Source organism: Ambystoma mexicanum, chromosome 5q, assembly GCF_040938575.1.
Source record: "Ambystoma mexicanum isolate Mex_15411 chromosome 5q, UKY_AmexF1_1, whole genome shotgun sequence".
Taxonomy (NCBI): domain Eukaryota; kingdom Metazoa; phylum Chordata; class Amphibia; order Caudata; family Ambystomatidae; genus Ambystoma; species Ambystoma mexicanum.
In genome coordinates this window covers 950,410,462-950,435,442 of record NC_090933.1, presented here as the reverse complement: position 1 = coordinate 950,435,442, position 24,981 = coordinate 950,410,462, and the positions used below count along the sequence as shown (strand labels likewise).

Genomic DNA, 24,981 nt, shown 5'->3' with positions numbered 1-24,981 from the left:
CTTTGGTCTGTTTCAATCGCTTCTGAGCTCTTAGGAAAGATTTCCTAGCTTTCCGCGAAACAAAGTTCCTACCCTCGTGTTCAACAGGGTCGTCCTCGAAATCTGATGGCGATATAGCGGCCATGTCAGAGGGCCTAGACTGAGCATTAACTAAATCCACCAGAATGGAGGGGCTATCAGGCGGGGGGGGCTTGCCTATCATCCACCAAAATAGCCTCTCCTTCGCCACCTTGAAGGTCCGGCGTACGCTGTACGTCGACAAGCTTATATACAAGCTGCTCCATCTGCAACAGACGTGCATGTTGGAGTTTCAAAGCCTCAACCAGGTTGATGTCGTCTACCCCCACTTTTTCCACTCTATCACCCTTTCCACCACTCACCACCTGGGAGTACAATCTCTGTGGAGCTTCTATAACAGAGACAGCCCTGTCTGTTTGAGTACTTTGGGAGAAAGACATAACTCCTTTGGGAGGCTGGAAGTGGGAAACTGCTAACCTTTCCAAAAGAGTTTCTACTTGGGCCAGGTGGGACGATCTAGATCGTTCCTCCGCCATAATAAAGCCTTCCACTTTTGCCATTTTGTCTTTCATTAAGGAAAGCGAACCCTGCATCTCCCTAAGGGAGTAATGCGTAAGCTCGTGACCTCTATCCAGTAAATTAAGTAGACTTGAAATTATGGGAAAATTAACTGGATCAGAGCTATGGGCTGGTAGCCGTAACTCCTCCGGGGTTGAAGCCAAACCACCCTCTCCCTTTGTAGCAGCAGGATCAGAACCCTCTGATCCCGAATCGAAAGGGCTAACGCCAGCTGATTGAGCAAAGCCCGTAGGAGAAACTGCCCCAGCCTTGTGGTCCTCATGAGAGCAGGCGGCCAACCCGACAACATCTCTACATGGCGTCAACACCAAATTACTCATGTTGCCTCCCGATTTTGCACAGCTATATAATGGAGGCTGGTGTAGGTGTACTTGTTCGCGAAATGGGAAAGAGGAAGCGGCTGGAGACGAAGGGCCCAACGAGAGCCGCATTCTTCGACCCAATTCGTTAACAATCGTGGGGGCCAAGATCGAAGTATCCGAGTTGCAAGAAAACCCTTGCTGGATTTGAGGATGAGAACAATCAACAGGCTGCCCAGAACAAACCCCAAACCCCTCCTCCCCTACAATATCATTCGACTCCTGTAAGGAAAAGGAAGACCTCAATGTGGCCAAGACCTTTCCAGCCGAAATTGGAGGCTTGGGCGAGCAAAGGGCAGTCTCGTTATCATATTCAAGTTTGCCCTCGCACATTGCCCCCTCCACCATTTCCTCCTGTAGGCCACTCATAAGAAATGTCGTATTATTGAAAGGAGACGACAGAGGGAGCAGCACGTTATCTGGGACAGTGGACGATAGCGGGGCAGTTTCTTTAGAGGCAGAACCGGATTTCCCACTTCTTAGGATGGGACCCATTCCCCACCGTTTATCCCGCAACCAAACCAGCTGCAAGGCCACTCTCCCTTGGCTAGAACCACTTTTAAAGACCAAAAGAGAGCACGTTGTTCACACCATGACCGGGGCCACACCCAGTGCCTTTAAACTCTAGAGCGTCACACAGCGTACAGTGAGACAGCCAAGGCTGAAGCCCGTTCAGCAACAGAAAAGAGACACAAAGCAATTAATGCTAGGCCAATACTCAGAGGATATCCACGACCCTCCTTTTGAGACGGCAGCGTTAAGAGAGGGAAGCTAGACTTTAATCCCCCACACCTCGCACCCCGCAAACCGCGAACAGCGAACAGCCAACAGTACTTTGCATGTAGTTGGCTTGGTGCGCGGCGCGGGTGCGCCGAGGGCTGAGCCTTTATCCTGGCTTCCTAGGCGTCGCGCAGCGCAGGGGGGCGGGGCCGCCAGTAAGGAGGAAACCTAAAGGGAGCAAAGTTAAATATAATCAGGGTTGCACCACATTGAAATAGGTGTAGGCTGACACACAACCCCTACCTAAACCCTAAAGTAAAATAACACAAGCCCCTAAACACTGAGTGTAGTCTAATACACAATCCCTACTAACATAGCACAAGCCCCATAACACAGGGCAAGTAAGAAGGAAAGGTGGGCGGGGGAAAAAGTCACCTCCGGCAGTAAATGCGTGGGTCAGGCAGTCCGTGTGCTTCACAAAAAGACTTCCTCCTCCAGACCGCTGAAACGTTCGTATGGGAGCAGAGCTCTCAAATGCAAGAAGTCAATTGCAGCGCTGAAGAAATCCAGACGTCCCTTCAATCCCATCCGCAGCCAACAGTACTTTGCATGTACTTGGCTTGGTGCGCGGCGCGGGTGCGCCGAGCCTTTATCCTGGCTTCCTGGGCGTCGCGCAGCGCAGGGGGGCGGGGCCGCCAGTAAGGAGGAAACCTCCGGCAGTAAATGCGTGGGTCAGGCAGTCCGTGTGCTTCACAAAAAGACTTCCTCCTCCAGACCGCTGAAACGTTCGTATGGGAGCAGAGCTCTCAAATGCAAGAAGTCAATTGCAGCGCTGAAGAAATCCAGACGTCCGCTCCCTTTTAGCTATGTTGTCCAAGTATAATTAGATTACCCGTTGTGAGCTTAAGATGGACATTCCTATGAATAATTTCTGATGACCTTTTGGCTAACCATTTACTTGCAGATCTTAACTATGACATGTTATTTCCTATAAGCTATGTATTACTATGTATTAATAAGACTCTCGTAGAGATAGGTGGTATGTTACTCGTTTGAAGTGGATGTTAAAAATCCATGAAATATTAACAGTACATCATTTGTATTATTTGACAGATGTTAGCGTATGCTCCTGCATTTCTTCCCGAAACCCGCTGAGCTGCTATTTTGTTATAAAGAAGAATTTAAGAAAAATGGAAATCTCCTGAAGCATTTGTACATATGATTTTTTTCCTTTTGACTGGGTTTCTCATCTGGGCCCATCTCCAAAACCTGTTAGAAACCTTTTTGTTATTTTTGTTATTTTGGATAATGAGCTTTCCTTCTGTCCTCAGGTTGACATGGTCACCAAGGGAGCGCAAGGTAGCATGATCTCCCCCCACACCCTCATAAGAACCATCTGTCTTATGTAAAAGTAGAACTTGTATAAGTCAGGCAATGTTACTTTCTTGACTACTTTATGGTAGGTCAGTTTATTTGGGTCTGGTTTAGCACAGCTGAAGGCAGTGTGAGGATTCACCAGGTCTCATCACATCTCCCCAGGGGGTGGGGAGCCTTTCCTTTGAGGCTAGGAAGGTGAGGCCGCTACTCAATAGTGCCCTATGGGTGGTAACAAGCGGTAGGACGTCACAGGGAAGGACTCCCATCTTGGAGATCGGGACATCCATCTAGGGAAAGCCTCCTTAAAACCCCGTCACAAAACCTTACCCTCGTTATTAGGCTTTTTGCTCACCATTGATGGTATAACCATAGGTTATCGTAAAGCCGTGACTGACAAATGTAGAACATACTAGGACAAAAAAAAAAAACACATGAGAAGCCATATGCAAAGCCAGCCAAGTACTGCAATAAGGTGGCTCACTGGAGGCATGAAGAGTACCAAAGAGACTTTCCAAGATGGTGTGGACGTTAAGCGAGGACGGAGTTCACAATATAAAGTAGAAAGCAAGAACGGACTAGAGAGCTCTCATCACAGAAGCAGGCAGCACGCAAGTCCTGCCCGGGAGATTCAACCCGAGGGGGCCAGAGATGCAGGGAAATTGTTCCTCGAGGCGGAGACCACAAAGATCGGGGGGCTGCTACAATGTCCCAGTAGCTGACTGGGAGCCGATACGCCAGTAGAAAGAAGTAATCGAAGTGATGGCACGACCGCAGAAAGGTGGACGGTGAGGTCAGGAAACCGTGCTGAGACCACCAACTGGAGCCTGCCGCCAAGCTGTGCAGATGTCGGAAATTGCAGAGGAAGGAAGCCACGACCCTGGGAAGAACCAGAGCTATGTCCCAACAGAACAAGGTAATGGGAGAGGTCCGGGATGCCAAATCAAGAAGCCAAATCAAGAAGCCAGAGTACATCAAGTGTTTATCTCCCTCGTCGCAGTGGTCAAACCAACACAAATGAGTAAGCAGACTGTCGGGGGTCCTTCCCCTCATTGCAGTGGTCTACCCAACTCTGTACAAAACAGGGGTCACCCCTACCTTTTCTGTTCAAGGTGGGCCTGCTTCCACTAGGGGTACATCACCAAATACAACACACAAATGCTACAGGCTTACCCTCCCTCTTGATATAGTTTGCAACCTGAAGAAATAATGCAGGTGGAAGGGAGTCACCGCAAAAAAACGATCACCAATTTGAAGAATAAAAAAACAGTTTATTTTTATTAAAACCGGAAACATTCTTTTTAAACAATGTCAATCCCAATTGACACAAATACTCATTGACTATTATATTGTGCATAACTAAGAAAATTGTGCTTTTCTTCAAAACAGCATTCACTATATATTGTTTGAGGATTGGACTGCATTCCCCCTTGTCCCCCCACCTCCCCACCCCCCCCCTCCCCAAGTAAGACTTCCAATGGTGTACATCAACCTTAAACACAGTTTATGAACTGTCCCCACTGTTTCTTCCTTTCCAACAGAGGCCAAGGCTCATCTCACAGTTATCACTAATGGAGTGACAAGTCCACAGGCTCTCTATGGGAGATTACTTCGTACAGTGACACCAATTGTTCGGCCCTTTTCTGAAGATACGCCCATCCCAAAGCAAGCGCTCTTCTGAAAATATGTACGCAGGCCTTCATCAGGACAGTTTCACAGAGAAATTAATTCTCATAACCCCTTTGATTTTTGTCACAATTCTGAAAAAATAAAGACATTGAACAAAGACCTGTGAGGTGAAGATCTTGGATAATGAAAATTCATATTATCCAATTCTTTATGTTGCTACTGACCTTTATAGCACTGCTGCCTAGAGACATCTATATTTTTATTTAAATATTTTTCACACAAGACTCATCAAATGGGTTAATCTGAAAAAAATCAGGTACTCGCCCGAGTTATCTGAACCATGTCTGCTCACGGTTATTCTGCTTTTGTGTTGCTCAGTAAAATATGGACCTTGGCCTTCAGTTTATTTTTTTTTCAACTGCTGCCAAGGCCTCAGAACTTTCACCATTATTGGTTTGTGTGTGATCTGAAAGGGAGGATATCCCTACACCCAAACCAGTAAACAATTAAATAGTGTCCTATATGGAAAAAGCGGGTGTGGCAAATTAGCTCGGTCAGACTGCCATTCATGCTCTGTCTCACTCGTAATATTAGAGGATGGACAAAGGGGGACGGTAGTGGGTATTACTTGTGACCGTCACACTCATTTCTGTATGCATCTCGCGCATCCCATTAAATAGTGAGACATCATTTTTCTGGTGAGCATAAACACAACATGTCCGACTTACATGCATTCCATTTTTCTAAATGTGTCTGTGGGATCAGGACATATTAATCGTGCCAGGCCCATAGTCCCCAATATCAAGCTGCTATGTACAAGACCAAACACACACTAGGGATGATGTAGTAGGACAGTAGGACGCAGCACACGATTAGGATATGCGAGAGCCACAGCATGCTCCAGATGCATTTATTTAACTCATTTAAGGATAGGTCCTTCTGTATGTATGCCCAGGACACAAGGCAGTTGATGACACAGCGGGTATTTGTTGGTTCACAAACATGAACATGGTGTTTTGCAATAAAGAGCCGTCTTAAGATGGGGGCTACGCTAGTCCCACATTCATTATCTGATGCACTCCGTCTGGAGCACGCTGTGGCGAACGCATATCCCAGTCATGTGATGCACCAAACTACATCTTCCATGGTGTGCGTTTGATCACGTACGTGGCAGCTTCCCATTGACTGATTGCTCCCGGCGCGGTTTGGGCGTTTTGATCCCAGAGACGCATTTAGAAAAATAGAATGCAAGTAAGTCAGACATGCTGTGTTAGTGCACATATGAAAAATTGTGACTCACCATTTAATGGTATGGCGAGAACCATATCGAAAGGATTTGTTAAGAGCACCAGGAACCATGCGTTGTTGCGCCTTCCATCTCTGATTTTAAGGTACACTAGCAGCCAGTTGGTAGAAACTTAAAGAGGCCTGTGCTCGTGGTGCCTGCTGTCTGTATCAAGAGGGATTTGTTTTATTAGTTTCCACTCATTCGGCGCGTATGCTGTTTAGTATACAAGGGTTTCCTCTGTTTTCAGCTCAGGTGCATGAAGAATATAGGTTTTTCATTTTCTGATTTTATTCTCATGAATCCATCAATTGATGGTATAACCAGTGGTGCTGACACGTGTATCGACCTAACAGGTCTTTCTAGGCTACCAATTTAGTTTTTTTTGTGGTACAGAACAATGGATATGATTACATAATATGAGTCGTGCATAGTGCGTGTAGGCCCCTCGTGTGGGGTATTCAGCCATTGTGATATTAACAAGGTGTCATTATTTACACACATGATGTGGGTGTAGGGCACTGAGAACACTGTCAGATAGTGCACACCAACGCACTGTGTGGCTCTCATCCAATCAACCGGGCACCAGCCCTCGCCAACTTTCTCCATTCTTTAACTACTCTCACAAATATTTCTCTCCCTTTTTTTCAAAAATCTATTGTTCCAAAATTATAATATCACACTTACATGTATATGCAAATATGTAACTGGATATATGATTATACCTACATTTTGTAAACCTTGTTAAAACAAAATGTTATATCAGACACTATGTCACCTCACTTGGAATGGCCCTACACCCACATCATGTGCTTAAATAATGACAACTTGGCTGAATAACCCACACGGGGGGGCCTACACTCACCATGCACAACTCATTATGTAATCGTATCCATTGTTATGTACCATATAAAAAGGAGCATGGCGGTCACAAGTTATACCCACAACCGTCCCCCATTGTCCATCCACCAATATAAAGAGTGAGACGGAGGTTAAAGCATGAACAGCAGTCTATGGTTTACCAACATGACTGAGCTAATATGCTACGTCCACTTTTTCCATATGGGTGCATGGACTATTATTTAATAAGTGTTTACTGGATTGGGTGTAGGGATATATGTTTACACAGAGCCATTGCCAGGATTGTCTAACAAGTGTGGCCTGAAGCTAATGTATTTGGGACCACTACAGTGATATTAACATCTGTATTTACACAGCTCCGCTGAGTGGGCATTTACAGATTTTAGGTGGGCTCTGCCCACCCAGGCCCTACCCTGTGTACACCTATGTGTTTACACCAAATGCGGCTATTAGGGAGAATTCTCATTTCTGTGCCAATTCCCTTCAAACCGAGAGACCCCCAGCTCTTTTGCTGGACTTTAAGACTTTAATGTTTATCCTGAGTGAGACCTTTTTCTCACTCGCTCATGTATTTTGATCTGATTTGGACTCCCGGTTTCCTTTTTTTTTTTTGGAGTCTGACAAACTCCATAGGCATCTACTCTTTGTATGGCGACACCCAGCATCCTCAGTGCAGTGTCAGAGAAGATCCTTGGATTTCTCATAAGGTTCAAATACCTTCTCTTGGGTGAATACTGTTCCCAAGAGTAGTAAAGTGAAATTGACTTCACCTTTTTCCTATGTAGGACCAGCACACCCCATCTTCTGTGGAGTGCTGGGGGGGCTACTTAGTAGCCCCTTTTCCTACTTACTCATGTAACATTTTTTATGTTACTCAACTTTTAATCGCTGGAGACAGTGGTTTAATTTTCCTACCATTGTGCGTTTCTACCGCAGGCTGAACCCTCCGCTGTAGAATAGCACCCATGGGTGACCATTGTGTCAAAATGGCCCGGTCATCTTTTTTCGCCATTTCTTGTTAGTGAGGTCTTTCTTGAGTTTTAATCGGCGTGCCAAACCAGGTTTAACACTTTTGTTAGTTTGGTCTTTGGCGGGCTTCAGCGCTGAAACCAGCCTCTGGCTCCAGTGTGTGGCAGGGCAAGAAGCGAGGGAGCTGCCCGAAACTCCCTGTCCTTAGTCTCCTTGGTTACCTGAATGCACCCAGTGCTGATTGGCTGGCTGTCCTTGCAGGACAGCCACCCTGCTGCGTGAGTGACAGCTAGGCTGTGAATGAATGGGAGAAACCTGCATAAAAGTTGAGGCTTCTTGAACTGAAGACAGGGTCGCCCACTGGACTAAGCATCATACGAAGGACTTGTGAAGAGACGCTTGCTGCATTCTGCTGGACCATTGAACTGCCTGGTGAAGCCCGGCTGCTGTGCTAAAACTGCTTTTCCGAATAGACTAGAGAAGCTCCGACAAGGACGACTTCTTCCCTTGGGTTAGTGGGACCAACTAACCCAAAGACAAAACTTTGCTGGAGGACCTTCTGTGGAACCAAGTGCTAGGGGTCGAGAAATCCATAGTAGAGTGCATCCTCTTTAAGCCGGACTGAAGCTCCAGGAAGATCCTGAGGACCCTCCTGAAGCAGGACGACCCAAGCTCGAGTCACCTCGCCAGTGTTCTAGACTCAAGGAGCAAAGAAAGTCCATCAGGTGTCCAAGATCTGCAGTGGTGCCATTTGCCGGTAGCTGAAAACGCAAAGTTCTGCTGAACTGAAAAGAGCCTGTAGCTGCCGCCAACCTTCAAACTGCAGTGCATGAGTCCTCCAGACATCCTCCCACTTGTAAGGTAACGCCCAGTATTTTTGTTTTTGGATGTGGGCATATGATATCAACCCCCAGCGTGAAGGAGCTATAGGCATGATTTAATACCTTCAATGAATGTGGAGAACCCAAAATCATTAGTTCAGTCTTGGCTCTGTTAAGAGCCAAATAATTATTCAACATCCAGTTTTCAATTAAGCTGAAAATTCTATTCACTTCGAGCTCATCTAGTTCATGGGAACCGGTTAGGTGCACCACACACTTGGTGTAATTTGAAAAAATTGCACCCTCCTGCTCCAGCATGTAGAAAAATGGGGCCATAAAAAGATTCTATATACATGGTGAGGTGCTAGCCCCCTGTGGAACTCCAAAGAGAACTGGGATTGGATAAGCTTTGGCAATGTCCGAACAAACACTACTGTGTCTATGTTCAAGAAAAGAAGCGATCCAAGCAGCAGCCTGGTTAGAGAAATTAGCCACTTCCTTCAGACTGTTATTCAATATGGTGTGTTCGATTAAATCGAAGGCTGCAGACTGATCCAGGCAGTGCTCCAGATAAGATTTTGAGGTGGGAGTATTTTACGCATGATTTTTGAAATTAGAGAGTAAATGCAATTTCAAGAGTAAAAATTAATTTTCTCCTCTGCAAGAGAGTAAAACGTAGCCAACATATACACACAATGCATACGTAAAAATCGGACCCGTAGACGAAAAAAGAGTTGTAGCTCAAAGTGGTCTGGCTTGCCTTCAACCATTTTATTACACTTGCGTAAAATATTCTGCCATAAAATAACTTGTAAGTACAAGTGCACATGTCCAGGGGTGCACCGAGGCTACAATTTAGACGAGGCTAGCCATTCAAATGTTGGGAGAAACACCAATTTAAGAGACGGTGGAGGGGTGGCAAACTTACTTGTGTAAGGGCATTTAAATTCATTACTTGTAATGAGGCTATTCTAGTGCAGCTTCAATGTTACAATCAGTTAACTCTTTCCTCTAAGTCTGAAACGCTCACTTCTTGCAGATCCTGAAGGTCCTAGAAAGTGTCCAAATGGCAGATGGTGTGCAATGAAAGACTCAATATTATAGCATAACAGGACATTGCAGAGTGTGGGGCAGTACTCTGGACGGCCCAAACCACTTCAGTGGCTGGGAGCAACAGGGGGAAAATGTAATGTTGGTTCTACCACAGTCTGCTATACTAGAATTTCTGGTGCACTGACTGGCTGGTGAGACGGTCTGCCTATCGAATCCAGTTACGAGATTGGGGGTGGGGCAGTGCAGCAATAATGCATTTCCATGCAGAAGTATTGGAGCTACTAGCAGAGGAGCACCAGCGTACACCAATGTGGCCATACACTTTTTTAAAATACATTTTTATTGATTTTATTTAAACAACAAAATAACAATCAAACCAAACTTACAGTGGATGCAATTACACATACATTGTTATATTTCGCCCACTGTATTTCCCGTCCCTCCCCTCTCCTCGAGCCTACTTTCCCGCATTACTAGTCTCCAGCTCTTGCAGTGGGGAGTTATCTCCTGCCACGCTCATTGAATCATCCTCACTTGGTCCATCATACGAGGGCCCAAATAGTTCTGCTATCAGTTGTCTCCAACCCAATAGGGCTCCAGCTTCTCCTTCCACGTCCCCTTTACACACTCCCTGCCATGCCACTGTTTCGGCATCCGCCCACTTCTGCAAGTCCCTCCACCACATTTCCACTGTGGGCCTATGACATGCTTTCCAGCCCATTGCAATCCTTCTCTTTGCCAGGACATACTCTAGATCTTTTAATTTACTTATATGTTTGAGCTTTCGCGGTCTGGGGAACCCTCCCAACAAACAGGCCCACACGGTATCCACCTTCATAATGATCCCCTTGTCTTCCATTTTCTGTGCAATGTCCCCCCCAATATCTCGCTATCAGCGGGCATGCCCAGAACATATGCACCATTCCTGCATTTTCCTCATTACATTTTGGGCACACTTGGCTTCCGCATTTTTAAATTTAGCTATCTGTAGTGACGTCAGGTATGCTCTGTGAGTTATATACAGCTGTATCTGCTGCAGCCTAGCATTTTATGGTATCCTTGTGCCTTCTCCCACATCCCATCACTCATCGGGTCCCCTACTACTTTTTCCCAGTCCAGTCAAAGTTGCACCACCTCCTTGCCCACTCGAGTCATTATCATCTCATACACTCTAGACGTTTCGTGCCCCCCTTCCGCTATATCATATCCAGTGTGGTGTCCGGTTCCTCTGCCAGTTCCACCTCGGACCAGGTAGCTTTAATTTGTTGCACCATCCCATGATACATAATATATTGCCCGGCACTCAACCCAGTTTATTCCACCAGCTCCTCGAATTCCAGTATCTTCCCCTCCTGCCACACATTCCCCATCGTTGCTACTCCCACCGGCTCCCAGTGCTTCCTAATCATTAACCTTAGTTGCTTTTCTGTTCCTGCCAATGTAACCAGTGGGATCTGCAAGGAGCACAGGGATGGCTTGTCCATCATCCGACATGCCCTTTGCCACATCTCCCACCCAAGACCCAACATCCTTGGACGACCTCCCAGCTCCCGCTTGGGCAACCATATCATCTCTTTCAGGAAATATGGGGCGCAGTCCCCTTGGTGCAGCCCATGTTCTAAGGTAGGCTCTTCGGAGAGCCATTTGGCTACATATTGTAATTGGCTCGCTATATAATAGACTTCCCAGTTTGGTAATTTAATGCCTCCTTTCTCATGCGGATTTTGTTAATTTCCACAGGGCTACCCTGTTCCTCATCCCGTGCCATAGAAATTCCCTACATATGCTGTACAACCTAATAAAGAATTTCCGAGGTATGGAGTATGGGATGTTCGCGAAGCAATGCAACAGTCTGGGCAAAGCCACCATCTTGAGCATCGCCCCTCGCCCCATCATTGCCAAAGGGAGTTTCGCCCAGAACTTCATGCTATTCTCCAGTTTCTTCACCGTTCTTTCCGTGTTATGCTTTTACCGTATGGTATATGTCTACTCCTAGATATCTGAACGTTGTGACCTCCCACGGTATCTAATGTGGCCATACACTTATTAAAACTGTCCTGTTGTAAGGGTGTACTCGTAATCATTCATAAGCATTCCAATTTTTGCAGTTGACGTTAGGGTGAGATTACAATATTTGCCCAGGATCACACACCTACGCTAAACAGCGAAGCAGGGATTTTAACCCACGCTATCAATTTGGGCATGGCCACTTTCTTCCACGCTTTACTTAGAACAAATATTTAAGTTTTGTGTGTCAAGACCTACAAAAATACTGTCCTATAGAGTTTACTTGCAAAAATACCCAAATTGCATAGTAAAGCATGACAACATGTAAATCCTTATAGCAGCATGTTGGTGCAAAATAATAATATCACTAACTTTATTTTCCACATCGTGAATGGAAAACGATAAGATGCAAAAGAAAAATATCCTGATTTAGCCATTTTATTTTCAGCGCTATAAAAAACACACAAAAAAATAAGTTGTGCGCATGACATACGGTAACGGGGGGAATGGGGGCACAGTCAGTCACAGGGGGCGGGGGGACAGAGGGGAGGCATGTCACGATAACAGGGGAATGGGGCCACAGAGACAGTCAGGGAGGGGAGGCATGACAACGGTAATGGGGGCAAGAGGGCACCGAGACAGTCACAGGGGAGGAAGGGGAGGCATGACATGGTAACGGGGGCAAGGGGGCACAGACAGTCACAGGGGCGGGGGAGGGGAGGCATGGCAACAGGGGGAATGGGGGCACAGTCACAGGGGGCGAAGAGGGAGGGGAGGCATGGCACGGTAACAGGGGCATGGGGGCACAGACCGTCACAGGGTGAGGGAGGGGAGGCATGACACGGTAACGGATGGCATGGGGGCGACAGACAGTCACGGGGCGGGGGGGGCAGGCTATGCTGCTGATGACAAAGGAAACTTGTTTCCCAGAGTCACAGCCCCCCTGAGAGACACAGGCTGCGTCGACAACACTGTTGTGGAGGTCATCAAGGATGCAGCCTGTGTGTCTCATTGTCAAAAACCTCCAGCCTGTTATGTATGGTTTACAACATTCAACTAAGGACATCTAAGGAAACTTCACTTATTAGCATATCAAGCTATTAAACGTTCAAAGGGTGCTTTATTGTGTTGCACCAAGCAACACAATAAAGCACATGTTGAACGTTCAATAGCTTGATATGCAACTTGCTCCCCAACGGTCATAGATTTCTAAGGGGACTCGTGGACTTTCAGTTGGCTATTCACCATCATGCATAAGACGGGTTATGCTCCTGATGATCAATTAAACGCGTTTCCCAGAGGCACAGCCCCCATATGAGACACAGGCTGCGTCGACAACACTGTGTTGTGGAGTACATCGGGGACACAGCCTGTGTCTCAGGGTGTTCTGTGACTCTGGGAAACGGGCAGTTGCTTGATCAACCCACCCGAGCAGACTGATTTGCTTGGAAGAAACAAAATACTTTCAACTGGTTTAAATTGCGCTTTTTTCTCTTCAACAGCCCGGACCATGCGAGATAAGATCAGATAGCGGTCCGGGCTGTCAGAAAATAAAAATGCAATTGAAAAGCGTCAGCAGCAGGAAGGTGGGATGCTTACCTGGCTGGTGTCTCTGGTGTCACCGCGTTTGTGGCCTCCTCTCTCAGCTTGCTCTGTAAATGAAAAAATGCAGCAGAAGGACACGTGCGTTTCTGGAAAGGTCTTCCAGGGCCGAGGGGGTCGGTTGAGCCCTGGATTAGGATACCCATCTCAGAGAGACTGGCAAGGGAAGGGGCTGTCTGCCTCAAAGCAGGAGCTTGCTTGCTACAGTGCCTCTAGTGGTGAAAAGTGTTTTTTTAAATTAATAAACAGCGTACATAGTAGAAACAAAAATCATCTGCATTTCCTATAATTACATGCGTAAATAGGCACAATAAGCACCTTATCTAGAGGGCTGGATCCAGGGATATAATCAAAGAGGCCGCTCTTGTCCATTTGTGTTAATAACCTGGATTTTAATTCCAGAAGAGAGGTCTCGGTTCCGAATTGCTTTCTGAAGCCCGATTGATGAGTGCAGGATTGGATGTTGATTCAAATGTTCAGCAATCTGATGGTAAGCAACTCTATCGAGAATTTTCAATAAAAATGGAGTATTTGAGATTGGACGGAAATTTAAAGCATTAGCTCTTGACAAGCCTGGTTTCTTAATGATAGGGGTAACTTTATTTAGTTTACGTTCCAAGGGCACTTTCCCTTCCTTAAGTGAAGCGTTAAATATATAAATTGCTTTGACTAGGGACGGAGCACACGATTTTATAAATAATTATTTTACTAGAAAACCGTGTTATTTGTATACTGGTATGTGTGGATTTCGAAGCTACAGTTCTACAGCTCACATTTACCCCTCTTGGGATAGGTCTGGCTGCTCAGTCACTCTACCAACTTGCGTAGTACAGACCTACACCAATAGCTGGATTACCTAATACCATGAGGACAAGACTGGTGTAGTCTCCCAGAGGGTTACTGCATACAGTCTTGCCCAACAGTGTCATATTAAAGTTTTGAATCCAGTTCTAGGTAATAATTGATACTTTCGGAGATCACATAGTAATGTAGAAGATACAGGCCTTATGGTCTGGTTTATGGCAAGATAGGTAAAACAACAAGGTGTCTTTGCACACAACCCCCCCTTTCAGGCCACATAGCATAGAAACCGATAATGGTGAAGGTTCTGAAGCCTGGGCAGCAGTTGAAAAAGAAATTAAGGCAGAGGTCAGTATTTTATGGAGCAGGACAGAATGACAGTGAGCAGTGGAGTAGATCACTGATGAGTACCTGATTATTTCAGATTAACTCATTTGATGAAAGTCTCATAAAAAACATTCAAATAATACGATTGGTGTCCCCCAGGCAGCAGTGCAAGACAGTTGTAGCAACCTAAAGAATTGGATGAAATGAATATTCATTATCCAAGAACTTTACCTCACAGGTCTTTGTTCAATGTCTTTTGTTTTTCAGAATTGTGACAAAATTGAAGGGGTTGTTAGGAGAATTAATTTCTCCTAAAACTATAGGTCCTGTCCTAATGAAGGTTTTTTTAATGTATTTATTTATTTTTTTTTTTTCTTTCTTCAAAGAAGAGTGCTTGACATGGGCGGTCTCAATAAAAGGGGCTACACACTTGGTGTCACTGTGAGAAGTAATCTCCCATAGAGAGGCTTTGGACTTGCCACTCCATTTGTGATCACCGAGATGAGCTTGTGGCTCTCTGTGGGAAACGAAGAAACAGTAGACACAGTTTATAAACTGTGTTTAGAGTCCATATACATGATTGAAAGCCATACTTGGAGTGCGGTCCAATCCTCAAAAAGTATACTGAATGAAGAAGAGCACTTTAGCACTTTACTAACCCCAAAAAGGCACTTTGTCCTGTATTTTTGCACAATTTTCTACAGCATGTTTTGCACAAAATAATAGGCAATGGCTATGTGTTACAACTGGGATATACTGTTTTGAAATGTGTGTGGTTATAAAAAAAAAGAAACAGTTTTTATTGTTCGGATTGGTGAAGATGTTTTTTTGCAGTGACTCAAGTCCACCTGCATCATTTCTTTAGGTTGCAAAAGATCATACCAAGAGGGAGGGGAAGCCTGTAACCTTTTTGTGTTACAAGTGGTCTACCCAATACCGCTGCCCAAATAGAGGGGAACAGCAGCCATCTCCCTCATCAGAGTCATAAATGGAAGCCAAATAAGGCTATGCATTCTTTTTACTTCCTGGAAGGAGTTGGAGACGAATCAAAGTTTTCTGCAAGAGTGCTTAAAGACCACTGTGGATAACTTTTATAGAAGGGAATAATTCCCCTGGCGCCTTGTTATAAGACATAGAAGGAGTTATTTCTAGAAGACTGAAGCAACAAACCAGGAGAGGGGAGTCATTCTCCTGGTGAAGGAAACACAAACTTTACTTTAAGGACTCCCGTTTCTAGCGTTGTGGTTAGATTAGATGGTTTCCGACGGAGGACAGGAAAGAACATTTCTTTTGATGGATATTCCGACAACTCACTAGAGTTTTCCTAGGTTGATGCAGAGTAAGCCCCCTAGAAGTAGGGAGAAATACGTTTCTTTATAGATTTAATTAACATGCGTAGCCCACAAGATGATCCCTCCTTGTCAGTCTCCTACGCCTTCACAGCAGTACAGAACCATGTTTTCTTCCCGTACACCTTCTTATAAAGTTTGGCCATATCACCACATCTAGTTTGTCTTTGGGAGATTGAAAATTGAAGCCCCAATTCACCATCACACCCTAGTCCTTCTAGAAAATGATCCACAACTTTCTGCAACCATACATCTTTCTTATTAGATAACTTAAATGTGGCTTTGTTATTGAAATCCAACGGATGAATGTTTGCAGACTGTCCATGTATGAATGATCAGATTTTAGGTCTATTCTTTGTGCTGCATTATCTTGGATCCTTATTTTTGCCATATGTGTTGACTTGTTCTATTGCCTGTTTATCTTTTCCTATTGTACAGTCATTAATTACAATTGGGCTTGCATTGGTTTTCTCAGCACCTTGACAATAGGCAGTCAATGATATAAGTGTCTGCTTCCAATACAGTTTCTTTACTACAACTACTTGCTCCTCACTTGTCCTCACTCCTCAGTCACTTTCCTCATTCATTGGCCTTCGCGCTTCACTCCTCCCGATACACTGTACACTTTGGAACATTATCATTCATCCTTCTCGCCCATCATCTTTATTCCTTATTTCCCCTCCTCATTCATTCTCCTCCGCCAGCCTTCCTACTCCTTACACATCTTTAATCCTGTCAGAGGATCACAATTTCATCATTAGGGGACCACAAGAGTTGCAGAGGATCAAATAATGTGGTCAAGCAAAGAAGCTAGGATTTGAAACTGGAGGACCATTGTATTCAGTTTCACATTATACTTCGCTACCAAACCAAACCTCCCTGCAAAACTTCTATTGCTTTGAGGAATGCAGAAAGTCAGTTAGTCAATATGTTTATTTTGATCAATTAATCCATCAAACACATACAAGTTACAAAAACACATTACATGACAAAATTACCATTCCTTCTTGCTTATAAAATAAGGTGTCCCCATGTAAAAATAACATTCTAAAACAGACAAAAAAAAAATGTACAAAATGCAGGCAATTCATAAAGTCCAATACATATTCAATCAATTAAAGTGCATACTGCATGATTCATAGGTTACAAGCATTCATGAAAGTACTGAAGAAAAAAAAGAAAAAAAAAAAAGGAGAACAGCAGGATACAGCCAATTTTTGACAGCCAATACTGATTCCGGTTAAAATGCAGACGCATAATCCTGGATTGTAGTCATTCCTTTTTAGTGCAGTTGGGGCAAAATCCCCCTTCTTCGAAACCCAACTCTGTTCAGAAAGGATAGTAGTGCCCACGCTGTTAGAACAGAAACTGCAGCCAAGAGAAAAAGAACTGCTGCCCTATAGGAGCAAATGTTGGCTGACCCAAGGACAGGCAAGAGTTGACGGTCTAATAGTATTATATGCTGGGCAGAACAATAAGAGGATCCATGTCCCCTCTGAGTGCACATCCTGACACATCATGGTACCCGCTTTTACTATTGTTCCCCTCATCTGTAGACAGTCAAATCTGGCATGCGTGATGAGCCAACAATCTCCTCTTTTAGAACCCCAGATGAGATAGGGCTGGATCTCCTTCACTGACCGATCACTACGTGTACTCTGAGTTGGTGGCAAACTCCATGAAGTCCCTTTTCTCCTTTTTTGCCTTGTCCAAGATGCTTTTACAGGATCTCATTTGGCCCATGGTCAGCAAATTATCAGGGGGAGAAAGTACCTGAATGTACTACGGGACAAAGCTTCATCAATGAAGGCAAGCCACAGAACTTTTCTCCAGTTGTCCCTTGCCATTAGTGTAAAGTGGCATAGATTAGCATGTTCATTCGTCCAAAGGCAAAGCCAAAAGGTTATTGGCGCCAGAGCCCATTGATCCTCCCAGAAATACATTCCCAGTTCCCTATGAAAGTAGAAATGAGGAAGATGAACGAAGAACAGCAAGTGTCAGGTGTAAGGAGGAGGAATGCATATTGTGCAGTATGTGAGGAATAAGGATGACGTCTGAAATTAGGAAGACAAGTGAGAGCAGGAAAAGATTATCCCAAGGAGGACTTGGTATGCTCAAGCATTGTGGTAGCGTCTGGTCTTGGCAGCTACTGTAATTCAAATCACACAGCACTCACTCTGGCTCACGCAATGCCCCTGCAATTTTATGACACATTCTAGGAATAGATGGCACATTTTACCTATTACGGTCACTGAGATTTATCACAATGTCAGCAAGCCCCATCTTATTTGTTGCCCGCTCTGAGATGCTGAATTATCAGGTCAAAGTGTACTCCGTGTGTTGGTGAGAAAGGGTTGCCACAAACAATGAATCTTGGATGTGGGATATATTGTCAGAGAAAGAACAGACAAAGTACCAAATCAAAGCTACAATTAGCACATTAAAACTACAAAAGCAGCCACCTACACAAGTCAAAATTCTGACCATTATTTTTACCTTTCCAAGAATTGTGTGCAGTGGTTCCTCCTCCTCCCCATATCCTGGACTGTCCATTTTCCAATGTTTCACTGTCTTATCATCGCCAACCTAAAAAATTGTGTTCAAACAAAGAGTACGTTTAATGCAAGAGATTGATGGGCTTAGATTAGAAATCAACTCCTCTGGAGAGCATATACAATATATATTGTTCCTTCTGCACATAACAAAAAAGAAAAAGCTTTGCAACAAGCAAAGCCCAGCCTACCGTGTAAACAGGGTTTAGACGGTACCAATTAATCAAGAACATGACCTGGCAAAGAAAGCCTTAGAATATACCAAATCATTTCTTCTATACTTCATACTGGCCACACTCCTCCGGATGGTTTTTAAAGCAGTACATAACAAATAAACATGAACATCTTCAAACTAACACAAAAACACACCGACGAAATCAAGAGTATTCGCTCTAGGTGGGAGACACCCCTTTTGATGCTAGGGAGGTGAGCCCGCTTCGCAGGACCCACCCTAGGGGTCTGGGCAAGTGGGACCTCACTGGGAGTGATGTTCCCCCTTAAGGGACAAGGACTCATTCCCACAAAGAGTTCCCTACGCAAGCCACCTTATCTGTATATATGGGACTGCCTACAGTAATGAAGGAATAGGACATTGGACTTTTGACCAAGGACAAAAAGTCTGACCCTCAAAAGCCTGACCCCCATTTTCCCGCAGTTAGTAAAAATGTATTGGGGTAAGGTGGGGGTCTCCCCCCACTTATATATTTGCGGCAAAATAAATAAAAATATCTGACTTTTGCATTCGGTAATTTCACGCAGATCCGTAATGAATAACGTATCCTCCTTTTGTTTGGTTTCAGGCAATGCTGGATCAACCACGACTGGAGGAAAAGAGAATATCCCTTTAAGAGCGAATTGGCATGCAAGAGGACAAGGGGATTGGAGAAGAGGAGGGACACATTTGCAGTGAAAGCCCTCTGACGTAGCTATGCCTTGGAGTGGCGGAGCAAAGTGGAGCTGCATAGACTTCAGCATCCCGAGAAACAGATAACGCCAGAGAGAGATGCTGGAGACCCGGCAAACTGAACAGCAGAAAAGCTGCTGTGAGGAAGGAGCTAGGAGGACTGTCCAAAGGGCATGGCCATGGAAGCACTGTGGTGAGCCTGGGCCTGTCTAACTATGCAGACACCAGTGGAAGCAGGAGACTGAAACCTCACATCAGCAGGCATGCGCTAAGCATGGCAACCTACAGAGATGCAAAGATCGGGGCTAATAAGAAGCCCATAGCAGGGAAACGAGGAACCGAAGCACACCTGTGCAAGCACCAAACCCTGAAACGCCACCCACGATGAACAAAGGTACCAGGGTGGAATGGAGAAGGGGGAGGGGGATCCCGGGGTAAGAATTTAAGTAAAGGAAGTTGTGAAAACTAGGATATTGATGTTGGGAGATTGAAAAAGCATAAGTCCATATCATGAGATACCAAGCAAAGTGAGCGGAGATATTAAGCATGAGGCTTTGAGAAAGCCGGAACATGTATCCTGTGAAGGATGGAAAAAATTAAAAAAATTAACTGACTTTAAAATGCACTATGAATCGAAAATATCCATATTGCGCCAAGGGTTCGGAGAAAGAGCCTAGTAGAGACTCTAGGAGAGGCGGTGCCTCACCCATAAGGATATATCAAACCCCAGAAGGTTGGCGTGGAAAGAGAATGGAATACTGAAATTCAGATGAAGGACTATAAGAGACCATCTTAAGGAAACCATTAAGGAACCTACTGAGAATACGGATGAGCATCACACCCTCTGGAACACCAGACTTATGGAGCGGTTGGCAGGAGCTCAGAAATAATACACAGAGAACCAGAAGAGACCATATTAAAGAACTTGTTTCTAGAGAATGTAATTTGCAAATCTGAATCTGGGTCACCCGCTTTAAACTTGGGGCTCCCATTTCTCACCTTGCGTTCTCCAGACACCCTTACTCTCTCCTTCCTTCTTCTGACGGGTATCATTTTCACGCAGTACACACTGCCCCCTGGGTCTTAATGATGGTCCTCCTCTCCACTCCTTTCCTTCTTCCCCTCTCCACTTCTTGCCAGTCTCACACCTCTTGCTCTTCCTCTCACCTCCAAAAGTCTGCAAATGCACTCCTGGTCCTTCTCCCAAACGCCAACACCATTGGGCCTCTTCTTGCCCCTTTTCATACAAAGTTTGGGTGTTGATTGGGGCTTTAGTTTCAAGTGCATGTCGGTATGGGACTAGTAGACTGGCTCGCTGTTTTCGGAACTACAGCTCTCATGTGTAACTAATTGCATTCAGCTCTTGAAGACGGACTCAGGCGACAGCCTTGCATGGAGCAGATTGCTCACACGTGTTCTCAGATGGCAAAGAGCCCTGCTGTTTTGTTTCGACAAATCCCACGGACCACAGTCACCGGTAGGTATTTTAGCAAGCAGGATCTTGTTCTTGCTTGCACTCAGATTGTACTTGTAACTTTTCCAGTGCTGCAGCCAATTCAGGTTTCTGGGTGCATGTGACGGGGGTAACACTTCTATATGGCTTTTGGGGTGCTTTGCCCCATAAAGGTGTCTGAACAGCATTACTAACTTAACATAGTGCCATTTAAAGTAACAGTACGCCAGGTAGCCCCTTGTCATAAGTCCCTATCACACGTCCTTGGCAAGGTGGAAGTAACTTGGGGGGATGCTCCCCACATTGCCCAAGGACAGAGCAGCACACAACGTGTGACAGCAACTGGCCCCCTTGGCTCTCCAAACGTCCATGTCCAGTAACAGGCAAGTGATTTTGTTGCACTGTTTTCACGTGAACTTTTGATCTTATTAACAACTCCTCTGTTCCTATACACATGTAACACACCCACCAAATACTTATTTCTGAAATAAGCAGTTGAAATGTTTGTATGAATGAAACATACGACTTCCTCTCAAAGAAATTAGTCAAATTAAGCCCATCTACCCATTCAGATGCTTAGGTTTCTTAACTAATCGATCTGGTTTGATGCTACAACCAAGATTCTGCACAAACCTCGATTCTCTTGATTCTAGCCATTGTGACTCCATAGCCTGTTAAATACAGAGCCTCAGGATCATCGAGATACATTAGTAAGTGTAGCAAAGCTTAACGCCAGGCTGAAGAAGACCGTTTACAAGCTTGCAGCACAAGACCCCAAGATTACTCCTATGTAATTATCGGGGAACCAACATTTAAACCAAGTTGCATGATAACATTTTTGTAATGCGTTTCACACATGCCACTAAATTGTAAGAGAAAACACTCCAATAAGTGGTGTGTGTTAAAAGGAGGACCAGGCTGCAACAAGTCACTAACAAGAGAAAACCAACTGTAAAATAGGGGCAAAAATAGAACTCTTCACATCCTCCAATTCCAGAGACAATGAAGGTGACCAGCAGAGAGATTATTCTCCCTCCCCTAGGATAAGGCGTGTATGTAGGCACTACTCATGTAATGTTATAAGGCTTTTACACTGAATGAAATCACCCCCTGTAGTAATTGCAAAGTAGTGTGCTCCCCCACCAGGAGTATCAACACCTCAGTCTGCAGGGGGAGGGTGGGAGCAGGTGAAAGGTGAGAGTATGGGAAATGAAGGAATAGGTGCTACAGACAAAAAGGATGGGAGGGATGTAGCAATGGAAGTAAGAAAGTTTTATGCTAACGCCGATGAGGGTCAGTCCTGTTAGAACCACAAATAATGCCCAAGAGAGTGGCTAGGGATGGGTGAAGCGATGGCAGATAGCTGATGAACGAAATGCCTAGGTGGAAAATAACACTTATGGGACACAACCTTTTGTAGCCAATCTATTCCCAAAAACAAAGTTGTAGAGTTGGAAGCGCTACTGCAAGCGGTCAGCCTTTGGCAGCAATACTACAAGAACAAGTGGACAGTACTCAAGAATACTAGAGCATTCAGACTAGCCTAGCCCCAATTCTGCCCACAAATCCACAATATGGAATTTCCCCATTCATACACCACAAGCAAGAGGAGCATTTTGCCACATGACCTATGTCCAAGCACAAGGGCCTTAGTATGGGCCCACGATATCAGAGGTTCCATATGAACCAAGACAAGGCCCACAGTATTTACACTGAAAACACTGCTTCTGTGTGATACTGAAAAGCCCTATTGCTTCGTCAGCAATGTTTAACAGAACATGCAGGCACCCCAACACGCCAGCTCAGTCACTGATGCATTATTGACTGTGTTCAACATGATCACAAGAAACATTAAGTGTGCCTGCTCAACGCCATATAGGCAATAATGTTGTGTGACAAACTGCCCTCTCCCGGAAAACTAGGACCGCAGGGGGGGGGGGGGGGGGGGGGGGAAGAGGGGGTAGTCTATTGTCTATGATTATTTACAGAGGGTAAGGCCCAGGGGCCCGTCAAGAATTCCGAGATGCAGAGTAGGAGAGTGAGGAGGCGCACTATTGTGACAGTGTGCAACAGCATGTGGCGTCTGAGGCAAGGTGCCACTGTTGAGGGAAAAGACCCATTTACAATGCCACTGAAAGCTAGAATTGACACTAGAAGCAAAGTTGCTGAGGGTGAAGAGACACTGGAGGGAGCTGCAGTTAGACGCGGCGGAGGGACACAAGCCTGGTGAAGCCCAGAGAGGAGGGCCACAAAACTATAAGCAGTGCAGGAGTTTCCAGAGTTTGGAAGAAGGGGGCGAGGAGGCGGAGTGGCGGTGAGTGGCAGTCTTGCAGTCTGCCAGTGAAGTCTTTTCTCCCTATCTACACTTGCATTTCCATTGGAGGAGTGTTTACAGTTACTTCTACAAAACCTCACTTACTCCACGGAGCGGAGGCAAGACTGCTAAAATGGCCACCCCCCTGACTCCCCTCTTATCAGAAGACGACCCAGGACGTCGTTTGAGGAGCTCTCGTCCTCGGACAGAGAATTCAATTGAAACTATAGAACCAAGCAAAGCTCCTTTACAAGTACTTAAAATCGCAACGCATATGCCCTTATTCAAACAGTGAAATGAAATTAGTGTGAGTAACGTACAAACATTGCCTACAGACTTTTGTGAAAACCACGATGCCCCAACATTTAGCGGCGACTTACTTTCAACCTCTGATAACGCTCCCCCTTTGGGACAAGGACCTACCTTCAACGAAATCTGTTGCCCCAGTGGCATAGTCCATGCCCCTTATGCAGCCCTCACGTGGTCCCCCACCGAGCTTGCCTTTCCGGTAGCTCTGCCATCCCCTGGAGGGATGACGGCATGGAGGCCTCCGGGCCCGCGAGCTGGCGGTCTGAGCAGGCGGGTGGGTGTGCAGCCCCGGCCGGAGTTTGCTCAGTCGAGACCAAGTGGCGAAGCCCATGCCTTCACTGCCGTCCCTGCGCGGTCTCCCGCCGGTCTTGCCTTTCCCGGAGCTCCGCCATCCCCCGTAGGGGGGGCGGCATCGAGTCCTCCAGGCCCGCGAGCTGTCGGACCGCGCGGGTGGGTGGGTCTGCTGCCCCTATCGGAGTTTGCTGGGTCGGGACCTATCCTGGAGGGTGGGTCCCCCCCCCCCCCCCGAGCTACAGACAGGGGGCCCCGTGGATCAGTTGGCAGGTCTCAGCGGCATTGGACCTGTGAATTCTCCAGTTTAGAAGCAGCAGGGAGACATGCACATCGCGTCTTCTGATGAACACGGAAGCCTCCAAGCCCTTGATCCACCCATTACCGTATTAACAGTAAAAGTGCAAACAGCAACCCCATTGAAGCGATGGGCTGTTGTCCAAATAACGATAACGCCCCAACAACAGTACTGCACCAGGAAAAGGAATGTACTGCTTTGCAAAACCCCCAAAAAAGACCACGAAAAGTGGGAGTCCCGACTGATGAGACTGAAGAAATTGAGGCTTCCCTGCAAAATAAGGAAAAAAAATACAACCAAATTATCCACACGACAAAGACAGCCTTTAAAGCAGAAAAAAAAATAGCAAATTTGCATGTGTAGGCCAAAACGTTATAAGAAAAAGGACAAAGAAACCTTAAACCCCACACAAAACTATTATCAGACTTCTTCTGCAAGCACTCTAAAGCGATCCAAGAGAAGTGTCAAGAACCGACAGACGCTGAAATGCTTGAAGCTGTCCATGACAGTACTCCACCACGTAAGCAGCGTAAATTGGCGTAAATTGACCATTGTACCTCGAAAATGGCATTTTCAGGAAAAGCATTGCCTGCTTTTGAACCCTCAAAGACCGCCTCTCTAAACCTAGAGACAGACCAGGATAACACCCATATCTCAAACACCTTTAAAGGAAATAAAAAACAGGAACTCGAAAATCTCACGAAGAGCTCCAACTAGAACCATCGAATAGCATAAAAATCACAGAAATGGAGCAGCAAGACCAAAATCCTTCCAGAGACGAAAACGAGAAGGATAAGACCATCAATAGTCTGAAAAGCCCCAATTTAGATATCCGTGACAAAAACTCCTGTAACCTGGCAACTATACCATCACACAGAGAATTGTCACCAAACCGAGTAATCAATGAAAGGCCTGCTAGTCAGGCAACAGCACCAATCAGGTGGAGAATCAAGCACATTTAATCATAGAAATGACAAATAAGACAAAGAAAGGAAATATGGGAAACCTTCTTGAGATAATTCACGCCCAATACACGAAAAAAACTCTAGATATCTTCTACACAAATTTGGATAATTGCAACCCTTCTTGGAGATATTCCCTAGACC

General features: G+C 45.4%; 1 protein-coding gene across 1 annotated transcript in view; it reads right to left on the bottom strand.

The window, feature by feature from the left end:
* Nucleotides 1-24,981, bottom strand: part of DCAF13 (DDB1 and CUL4 associated factor 13) — a 675,264-nt gene that overhangs the window by 474,754 nt on the left and 175,529 nt on the right. The window contains exon 4 of the mRNA XM_069621473.1: nt 18,251-18,340. Coding sequence (XP_069477574.1) covers nt 18,251-18,340 — 90 coding nt within the window. The remainder of the gene's footprint in view (nt 1-18,250; nt 18,341-24,981) is intronic.